General features: G+C 40.7%; 1 protein-coding gene across 1 annotated transcript; it reads right to left on the bottom strand.

Moving 5' to 3' along the window:
• Positions 1 to 553: 553 nt before the first annotated feature.
• On the bottom strand, positions 554 to 3,549 carry LOC125378814. The gene is made up of 3 exons (XM_048394785.1): positions 2,803 to 3,549; positions 2,326 to 2,501; positions 554 to 2,036 (listed from the first exon to the last, which is right to left on the bottom strand). Exons 1-3 carry the CDS (start codon positions 3,510 to 3,512, stop codon positions 1,951 to 1,953), a joined length of 972 nt encoding a protein of 323 aa, XP_048250742.1. The 5' UTR covers positions 3,513 to 3,549; the 3' UTR covers positions 554 to 1,950.
• Between the last annotated feature and the right edge of the window lie 7,954 nt (positions 3,550 to 11,503).

The following is an 11,503-nucleotide window of genomic DNA, read 5'->3' as shown; positions in this document are numbered from 1 at the left end:
CCTGGTGTCACATTATATAACTCCACGACATTTATTCTTGAGAATACATGAGTTATTGATTTCTCTTCCATTTTCTCTAGTTTGTTTGTTTTCTTTGTTTGTTGTTTAACGCCGCACTCACCAATATTCCAGCTATACGACTGTGGGCCATTTTCTCCAGACAAAAGCATGTGTAACTATGATGACGATTAATTCATTATTCAGAAATATCCACTCCTTAAGCTGCATTAATAGAAATCACAAACAATCCTACCAAAGACGATTTCTTTATTTACACGTTGGGGACGTCATTGGCCTCTTGCTCATATTGTGAGAAAGAGAAAAACAATATGTATGGTGGACTTAATGTGTACATATAAATTATGTTGTGTTAGAATGGGATACAACTGATTTACCAGTAATCTGACAGATTTGTATCTGACAGACTCAGATCAGATTATGTATGTTACATCTGATACTAGTACAGTTTGATTTTATTTGTATATGCGATGGTTACTTCAGCTCATCGATATCATTGTGCTCAAAATACTTATTTTTTACTGAATCCTAGCTAACACATGTAAACTGCAAGTACCCAAACAGAAGGCTGGTGTTAGGTTGTTTTGTTCTTTTACGCTGCACTCAGCAATATTCCAGCTATATGATTGTAGTCTGGAAATAATCGAGTCTGCACCAGACAATCCAGTGATTGAAATCATGAGCATTGATCCATGCAATTGGGATCGATGACATTCATCACCTGATCCCCTTAGTCACCTCTTACGAGAAGCATAGTCACCTTTTACAGCAAGCATGGGTTGCTGAAGACCTATTCTACCCCGGATCTTCAGGGGTACAAACAGGAGGTACATGTGAACAAAACTGAAAAACGGATCAACTAAAGCAACATGGTACACTTGGTACAGATGTCATGTCAAATGTGTTCAATAGACACAAACTGTTAGAAAATAGCTAACATTTCAATCATAAGACATAACTGATTTTTTTCGTTTAAACCCACACGATTGTAATGAAAGTGAGAATAACAATATTGACCTTGTGAGTAGGCAAGTCGTCTCGTGATGCGTTCATAAAATCCTGCTTTATGCATTGTAGAGCCTGTCGCAGTAATGTGCCCAAAACAAAATAAAAAAATTAACACTAGTCTGTGCAATAAACAAACATATCAGATAAGTATAAGAGTATACGTTCACCACTAGACCGGCGTGTATAGAAAGTGTCAACAATAATTTTAACGGATTTAGAGTCCTGCTCCTGAAACGGTTAACGGACGGACACATACGCATTTATAAGGTAGGTCACACTGTATCTGGGTCGCCCCCTCAACATTATGTGTCGGTATCACTAAACAAACAAATACAATATTCATTCATACACAACAATGGGTATGTATGATATGTGTGTAAAGAGTGACAGTTCACAGATTGCTTCAGTTACTTTCTGTCGAATCGTGTTCACATTTAGTTTATTCTCTTGCACAGGTTTCCCATGTATGTTTCTCCTATAATCCTAAACAATTCTCGTCTTTGATCATTTGCCTTCTCGGACTGTGTCCCAATGTTGACATTGAAAAGCACAGGTGGGTTGTTGCAGAACTGGAGGAAGTCTTTCAGGAAATTAGGAATGTTCTCTAAGTATTCCTTCAAAGTGAGGTTGTCATCTGATGTTGTAAGCACGAGCACTATTTTATGTGACATGAACTTCCCCGCAACAGATCTGACATGTTTGAGGAGCAGTTCTTCGTTATATGTCATTGGAGATGCCTTCACGACAAGCAAGAAGGCATCAATGGAACTTGCCTTTGTCACCACCACATCGACTGTTCTCTGAATGTTCTGTTTGAACGAAAATCCAGGTGTGTCCAATATTTGAATTGCCCTGTTACCAATTCTTGCGCGTTTCTCCTGACATACCGCTCTGGGTTTCTGTAATCCAGCATCGAACAGTTTCTTACCTGCAATTGCATTCGCAAGAAGACTTTTCCCTGTCTTTGGGTAGCCTATGAGCCCAACACACAGTTTCTGTGGGGATTTCAACTGAAACAAATATGCAGCAATTTACTTTTTTTTCTGTGTAATGTATCTAGCTTCATTCAGCAGAAGTAAATGTACTGCTATCAATTTCCATCAGGAACCATCAGCAAACTATAGTTTACGTTTTGTAAAAAGGTAAACTGATTCTGTATCAAATATACTCATATCTATAATATTATTCATGGCAATTCACAACCTTGAAGTGAAAGAAGGCATCTGCAAGGGATTGAAAGAATTAGGATAAAAATAGTCTTGTGTTCACAGGCATGATTATAATCTAATCGTTACTAACCTTCGTCACGTTCGTAGATCCTCCATATTGGAGTCCTAAGTGCCTTCAACGTGTCCTGGATGTCCTTGAACTGGTGACGTGTGGCAGCTACAACGATGTACTTGAACTGTGACCAGTCCTGACCAGACTGACGGAAGGAGTCAATTGTCTCGATGGTCACTTCAGCTGGGGCATGACTGAAAGAAGTCATGTTCTTTACTCTCATATCTTAACACTTCCATCACGCAAAGATTACATGTTAGTATACGTGTTATTGTTATACACAGTTAAAGATGTTGCAAAGAAATCAGCACTAGCCTCTACACCTGTTAATTGTGAAGAATACCTCCTTATGTTAGACTGCTTTAGCAGCCTCTGTGCTGGTAATTATCAGTCAACATAGTTATATGCAAACCCTATCAGCTTAATATATCATGCCTGATACAGTATTACAATAGCTGTGATGAAGCATATTAAGTATGTTGTCTGCAAACCTACTTTCGTTTGGTCTTTTCCTCCACGCTGTCACAGATGAGCAGTGTTTTACCACTGCGTTCTAGTCGTAGGGCAGCTTCAAACATGAACACTGTTTTCCCATGAAGTGTTTTAGTTACATCTAATGGTTGGCGTAGATCAACATTGTTAAGTAACTTTGAAAACTGTTCATTCATCAAAACCCAAAACGATCCCTTTCCCCCCTCTTTAGGTGTCAAAGGAATACTTGTTCTTGCAGCTGTAGCTGTTAAAGCATTCCTCAGCCCTTCAAATTTGGAATCGGTCATGTGTTTTTGATCAGGAAAGCAGGATTCAATTACCGTAGACCTTCTTTTATGGACAGTGGAGTGAAATTTGATCTTTTTCCCATATATTTTCTCGTCAGTGGCCAGAAAGATGAAAGTGAACCTTTCTGCTGTGTATTTTCCAAAAATCACCCTCATGCGATGGGCCAATTCAGCATTATATTTGTCAATAGCATCAACTGTTTCAGATGAGAAAGATATAACAAAAGGTAGGCACTTTTGTGTGATGATCAATACGTCACACTGCAAAACATCAGGTGGTTTGTGACAAGGCAAGTTTAAGGTTGTTGCCAGCGACCGACCAAATAAAGCAATGCCCCCTCTATTGTATTCTAATAATTCAGCCACTCGTTTCACCACATGCGGATGTTCCTTCTTGAGGACGCCGACAAAGTTCACTGGAAGCATTGCTTGCTCTGTGTAAGTAAAGGTTTATATAGTTATGTGTATGTAGTTATATATGAACAGCGAGCAGGCAAACCAACAGTCATAAAGGGAACAAAACTAGCATTCGTAACAAAGACCAGTGCAACATTGCTTGACCAATGGTTGCACCGCACACAGCGAGTTACAGAGGCTTAGATCAGGGTACCTTCAATGAAAAACATTCTTTTTAAATAAATGAGCTCCTGTAAATTCCTCGGAACATGTAATATACATATTATGTAATAGAAATCACTGTGTCTGAACTCTTAATGTCACGGTTCATCAACCAACTTGACATCATAGAAATTAGACAAAAGGTTCGAACAAAATCGGCTTCATTTGTAATTGCTTTCTTGTGTTTATAATTGAATAGATCCGTTTGTTCAGTTTGTTGTTCGTTAAACGCTGTACTTTGCAACATTCCTTCAATATGAGGATGAGGTCATATTCGCGATTCTCTCAGCTAATGGTCAGTAGACTTAATGTGCAATGACATTGTTGAACTGTAGAGATATGTACAAGATTACGTCAACATATTATGTTGTTCTGAAATGCCACGCAGTGCTTTGAGAAACTTATAATTGGTAGCATAATATATTTTTACAGAATTACGGAATATCTGTGCTTGAATCTTGTAAGTATGATATTCATTCGCAAGACACAGAGTCTGTAAATACTTGTAAAGTGTTTGTTATTCTGTACCTTGTGTAAAATATGTCAGAGCATCATCGAAACTGTCACCAAGGTAGTAGGTAGTTGGAGGAAATGGATCACTGCATGGTAATTTCAGCTGGTGTATTTCACTGCCTGTATCTGATCCTGAAATTAACATGAACAGATTTAGGAAAAAGGTTCTGAGGTCTTTGAGGTAGTTTGGTAGTTGTTGTTTTCTGTATTGATTCTGGGAATGAGTTGGAACCAGTGGTCAGACTCTCTGACTTTCTAAATGTGTGTATGCATACGAGTACCCAATTGCATGGTACGTTTCAAATATCAACCAATTATTTGCAGACCATCGTGACATAACTAGAATATTGATTCACTTACTTTAACAAATAAGAAGTGTTCAAGATGTAACGTGTCTCTGATTGGAATAGAATCGGGAATGATGACTAGTCTTATACTTAATTAGTTTACAATAAGACGAATGTCATGAGTTCACTGTTGAGACACATCGATAATTTACAACAAAAGATAAAACACAACAGTTTATACAGATAAACAAGTTTATTAAAAAACTCACAATCATTACAAAAACACCTTCATCAAATATCTGCCCTTATGCTTGTGTTTCTAACACTCTTTTTAATTGCCTTTAAGGCATCGAGCATGTTCATTGCATGTTATGATATTGTTTTATTACTTTACACCATTCATCTAAAGCTAGGCGTCTCACAATGTCTACAGTATCATCATATCTATACGATACGGGTCCACATTTATCAAAAAATAGAAGTCCTCGATAAGCAGGCACATGAACAACTAGGATCATCCTCCCCTCATGAGGTTCTGTTTTGATGCTGACTGATTTTGAATAGTTTTGCATTTTATCAACATCGAAATGTTCAGTCACTGCAACCATTTCCTTCTCAATCTTCTCCTTCAGAAAGGCTTCCACATCTCCTGTCGGTCCGTTTGGAAGAGGAATGCCTCTTGTTTCTGAATATTTAGTTTGATATCGTTTTAGTTCTCGAACCTCTTCGGCTATCCCACAGTAATAAGTTCCACCCTCTTCCAGTTTGGCAAATGCACTGATGTTTTCACCTAACTTCAGTTGGTCCCAGATTATGTCTGTTGCATTTTTGTGACTCAAATCAGGCCCGACAGGAGGAAACCTCTTCAGCTGCACATGCCTACTTTCATGCAGATCGACAAGATCATTATCCCTCTGTTGTTGAAGTTGTTGCTTGTTCCTTTCTTGCTGACGTCTTGGTGACAGAGTCCTCATGAATGTTCTAAGACTTGGCAGATCAAGCTCTAGAAGACAATCGTCCAGAGGTAGTTTGGTCTTCATGTCCATAGTGGATAATGTTCTGCTTGATGCAACGTCAAACTTTATCACATAACCCCTGCCTTTCAAATGTTTCCGTTTGAAGTTATTTACAAATAGTTCGCCTGGCGGTAAAAGTTGATTCAGTTTTGTATTTACCATCTCATCAAACCCTCCAATGTATGTTCCTGGATCCTTCGTGTCCTTACCTAGGAAATGTACAATAATACTTCCACCACCAGAAACGTTTTGTAGAGCACACACATTTCGTATGAAGCCATTCATAATTGCTCTCCGTTCATCATCGAGGTTAGGATTTTCTTTTTTCTGTTTCTTTGATTTACTGTTGACGGCTGCTATGTCCATGTGCATACTCAACACTTTTCCCGTCGCATCTTTTCTCACTTCTGAGGTGCACCTCGAACATACAGCGCAAGAAATATTTATCAGCATCACATTTGATCCTCTGAGCTCTTTTCCCTCCACTGTATATCGAAGACCCTTGTCAACTGCAGTACTGTCTAATCTCTTGAGATGTTCTTCGGTAGTTCTAATGACATCATGGACTGCTGGGATAGCGTATTTTCCTTCAAACTTGAGAACCACGGAAGAAGATCCATGACTATACAAGTTTTCGATGTGTAACTTAAGACGATCTTTGTACTTTTCATGTATCTGGATATGAAGACATGTCACGTCAGGAGAGATCTGACTTTTGTCCAAAAAGCCTTGACAGTTGTGACATGGATCTGCAAACAAGCCATCGAGTTTGTTTATGTACAAGATATGTTTGTGGCTATATACCTTGTATGTAAAACAGTTCCAGAAATTCGTGCTTGTCAAAACTCCTTTATCCACACAAGATCGTTCGCCGTCGAACGGCTCTTCTTTACACCAAGGAATTTTAACAAGCACGAAATCACTTGTTTATATATATGTATATATATAGAGAGAGAGGGAGGAAGGGGGGGGGGGGGGGGGGTATATAAGGAAATAATGAAGTCCAAGTTAATCCATCATCATCTTTATATCAGTTTATATCAGTTCTAGACATAGTACCTTCACTGTCTCATGACAGCTCTTCGGTGTAACTGACAATGACATATGAGTGACGTTATACTTATGACGTCATAAATTACAACTGTGAAATATCAAAATGTACTGAATTTGTAAAGTAGCAGTGTAACATTTACGAATGAAATGATAAATGTGTTAATGCATTCTAGAATTCACTTTGGGTTTCATCAATCGGATATATAAACTCTTCACATCAAAGGTGACTAGATGACTCATTTTTAGGTAAGGCATTGGACATCTCACCCCCCCACCCCCACCCCCCACCCCCCACCCCCACCCCCACCATACACATCCACACACCACCCCCCCACACACGCGCACGCATGCACGCACGCACACACGTACCCCGGACGTACACCCCCCCCCCCCCCCCCACCCCCCCCACACACACACACACACACACCTGACATGTAATAAGCATGTGGTTGGGAAGATCAGGGTTGCTCAATTATTGAATACATGCGTTTGCTATATAATATCTGGGTTATCACTTTATGTTAAACAAAAAACACACTCACACAAAAAATATTTGAACATTTGAATATGAAAAACAGTATTAAGGCAAATAAAGAAGTCTTGACTGAACTAGAAATGGGAATATGTTATTAATTGTTCCGGTACTGATTTCCTATTAGTTTTCTTCTATACTCTCAGACCGCCTCCGTGGTCTTGTGGTAGAGCGTCCGCCCGGAGAGCGGAAGGTCCAGGGTTCGATCCCGGGCCGCGTCATACAAAAAAACGTTAACAGATTGTACTTGTTGTTACCCTGTCTGGCGCTCGGCATTAAGGGGCTAAAACAAGGACTGGTCGGCTCGGAGTCAGTATACTGTGTCTGAGTGGGGTATTCATGTTAAACTGCGGCATGGTATCTCAGTGAGCTAGCACTATAAATCGGCATCAGTCCGGACTAGTACAAGCAGCCACACACACACATACACGTGCATGCACGTCGCTATATAAGTGCAATAATCTTGGACGCGACGGTAAACTCAATTTCACCTCACCTCATCTATACTCTCAAGGTTCTGCGTGAATTTAATTATGGATGGACAGGAGGATCCCATTGAAAGGTTAAGGTATAGAAACAATATCGTCGACGCTTCTTAGACAAAATGAGTATATGTAATGTTAATATCCAACAATACCCCACAATTATTGAGGTCCTTCTCATTCAGAATAAGCATAATTTCCAGCATGTAACAAGACATACGTCCCTAAGTTTAATTTCAAGCTTACATTCATTTCACAGATGATTGATATTAAATGTAAAATGTATATTACTCGCTGAAACGATTTAGATATAAGGTTCGAGAATGTCTTGTTTTGTGGTAATGGAATCGATAGATCAACTATGAAACAGGCTTACATGTACCCTAAAACCAATGCAAATGATGTTAAGTTAGACTGGCAGCACAATCCCCTCAGGACCCGTGAAGATTCCGGGGTAGAATAGATCTTCAGCAACCCATACTTGCCGTAAAAGGCGACTATGCTTGTCGTAAAAGGCGACTAACGGGATCGAGTGGTCAGGCTCGCTGACTTGGTTGATAAATGTCATCGATCCCAATTGCGTGGATCGATGTTAATGATGTTAATCACTGGATTTAACACCCCACTCAAACACACCACCCCGACCCCACCTCCACCATACCCAACCTACTAACCCCATCTCCAAATTGCCGTATCAGCGTCATCTGTCACAGTGCTAACTTGTTGATGTCCGAGGGAATCGATTGACAGTGAGTTAAATGTAAACATCCCGAGCACGCTCTTGTAGTCGCCCGGGATAACTGTACACGTGAGTAAAGATCATTCCTCACCGTACCTTATATATAACATGTACAAATTTATTCCACCAACCTTTGATATGCTCTCTAGGACCAGACATCTTGGGCTGTTTAAAAAATAACAGAAATTATTTTTTCTCATCCGTGAAACGTTTTCTTCTAAGTACAATTATTATAACAATATCAATATTACCGGTACAACCATACAATAACATGTTTATTGTGACTATTGACCGATTATGACAAGTTGCTGCATCTTCAACACGAAGACTATCCAGTGGGGATAAATTATATCATATTTTTTATAAAACAATTATGTGTAACAGTTTAACTTACTCGTTTGTTTGTTGTGTGTGGCACCTCTTCCTCACGTTTTCTCCGTGGCATCCTCAATACGTGTTACCAACGCTCTACGTGGATAATGTACTGTGGCTGGGAATTTGAGTGAGTGGCAGACTGACAAGAGGTAATAACGCTAAGTTAAACTGCAAGGACCAATGAGGAAGCGAATTAATCATTCAGCCGGGGGGTGTTAAACGAGCTCAAATACCCCCACGTGAGAAGTCAAACAGGTGTGGGACGTACAAGTATCTTTATCTTACACTTGCCGTAGTACGTTGATGTGAATCTGAGGTTGGTACTTTGCTTTATTACCCACGTGGTGAAGATGCAGATGGTAAGATACTAAATCCGTACGTCACACGAGTTTCGCTCGGTCAGATACCATTGACAGTCCACTCGTTTCGTAAAAATGGTATCTAACGAGAATGAGTGTAGTATTCTCTAGATATTAGAGTGGCGCAATACGACTTCTGGGACGTGTGGTCGACTCACAATTGATTTACAGCAAATGAGGGCTGGTAAACAGATGACGTAAGATGTGAGATTATACCATAGCTAATCTGGGCTGGTACACAGTCCACTTAAGTTATGATCATGCCACATCGAATGTGGGCTGATACACAGCTGACACAATTATGATTATACCACAGTCAATGTGGGCTGGTGCACAGTTGACACTAGTTATAATTATACCACAGTCAATGTGGGCTGGTGCACAGTTGACACAAGTTATGATTATACATCAGTCAATGTGGGCTGGTGCACAGTTGACACAAGTTATGATTATACATCAGTCAATGTGGGATAGCATACAGTTGACACTAGTTATGATTATACATCAGTCAATGTGGGCTGGTGCACAGTTGACACAAGTTATGATTATACATCAGTCAATGTGGGATAGCATACAGTTGACACTAGTTATGATTAAACCACAGTCAATGTGGGCTGGTACACAGTTGACACTAGTTATGATTATACCACAGTCAATGTGGGCTGGTACACAGTTGACACTAGTTATGATTATACCACAGTCAATGTGGGCTGATACACAGTTGACACTAGTTATGATTAAACCACAGTCAATGTGGGCTGGTACACAGTTGACACTAGTTATGATTATACCACAGTCAATGTGGGCTGGTACACAGTTGACACTAGTTATGATTATACCACAGTCAATGTGGGCTGGTACACAGTTGACACTAGTTATGATTAAACCACAGTCAATGTGGGCTGGTACACAGTTGACACTAGTTATGATTAAACCACAGTCAATGTGGGCTGGTACACAGTTGACACTAGTTATGATTATACCACAGTCAATGTGGGCTGGTACACAGTTGACACTAGTTATATTTATACCACAGTCAATGTGGGATAGCATACAGTTGACACGAGTTATGATTATATCACAGTCAATGTGGGATAGCATACAATTGACACAAGTTATGATTATACCACAGTCAATGTGGGATAGCATACAGTTGACACTAGTTATATTTATACCACAGTCAATGTGGGCTGGTGCACAGTTGACACGAGCTATGATTATATCAATGTGGGATATCTGTTCCTGGAGTGTCTGTGGAACAAATGGTTGACGTGGAAGGCGCAGATCCATCTCATCCCCCATGTGCTCGATTGGTGAGAGATCAGGGGAGCGAACCGGCCATTCACGTTGTTTTGTTGAAGAGAATCTTGAACAAGTCGAGCAGTATGAGGCCGGGCGTTGTCATGTTGAAAGGTAATGCCTTTGCCATGACGACGCAAAAACGGTACAACAACAGGGCCGATGATCTCGTCGCGGTAGCGCTGTCCATTGAGATTTCTCTCTACCACTATCAAATGGGCCCCCTGTCTTGCTGTAAGTCCACCCCATACCATAACGCTGTCGCCCCCGAACTGATCATCTTCCATGACACAATGATTGACGTAACGTTCACCTCGACGTCTGTACACTCAAATCCTTCCATCGCTGTGGCTGAGGTGAAAACAAGACTCGTCAGTGAATAGAACTTGTCCGGACTGCATGGCCGTCCAGCGCAGACGCTGTCTGCACCACTGTAGACGTGCTTGACGGTGGTTTCCTGTCAAAATGGGACGTCTGACGGGTCTTCTGGACACAATCCCTGCACATCTGAGGCGGCGACGTACGGTTTGTGAAGATATTCGTCGAAGGCCAGAGATGCTTCCTGCAGTCACTGCCGCTGGCTGGAATCAATTTCGTAGGTGTGTTGTTCCAATCCAGTTGTCTTGTCGATTATTGGTTACGCGTGGCCTGCCAATTCGAGGATGGTCTCTGACCGCATTCGTCTGTTGCCAACGTTGCCATAAACACCAAATGGTGTTTCTGTGGTCGTTAAATTGTCTTGCAACATCACGTTGACTCGATCCTGCTTCAAGCATACGAATGGCTCGCAGAAGCTCATTTCACTGCAAACACGAAAACGTCGTTTTTTTCCGTATATGGTCATTGGACGGAAAGACGACCAAAAATTCATTAAAATTGATTAATTGGCGAGCGTCTAGAAAGTGTCCGAAAAAGGGTCGAGTTTTTCCAGCGTAAAATGGACAGAAAAACGATGCTTATTTGCTCCGCCTTGTACAACTGTTAACGGCCAATCAGATTGCACTGGTCACCCGACGCACGGTGATTCCTAAGGCTTCCTTTCGGTAAGCATAAGGTTTCGTATATCTGGCATGCCTTGCTCTAGTATCTGTCGCGCGCAGTGCAGCGAGATTTGCTGATAAGCCAGTTTTAGGATATGTAACAT

This window comes from Haliotis rufescens, unplaced genomic scaffold (genome assembly GCF_023055435.1).
Source record: "Haliotis rufescens isolate VD_foot unplaced genomic scaffold, xgHalRufe1.0.p SCAF_13, whole genome shotgun sequence".
In the NCBI taxonomy this organism is placed as follows: Eukaryota; Metazoa; Mollusca; class Gastropoda; order Lepetellida; family Haliotidae; genus Haliotis; species Haliotis rufescens.
The sequence above is the reverse complement of the archived record's forward strand: the minus strand, read 5'-3'. Positions and strand labels throughout refer to the sequence as shown.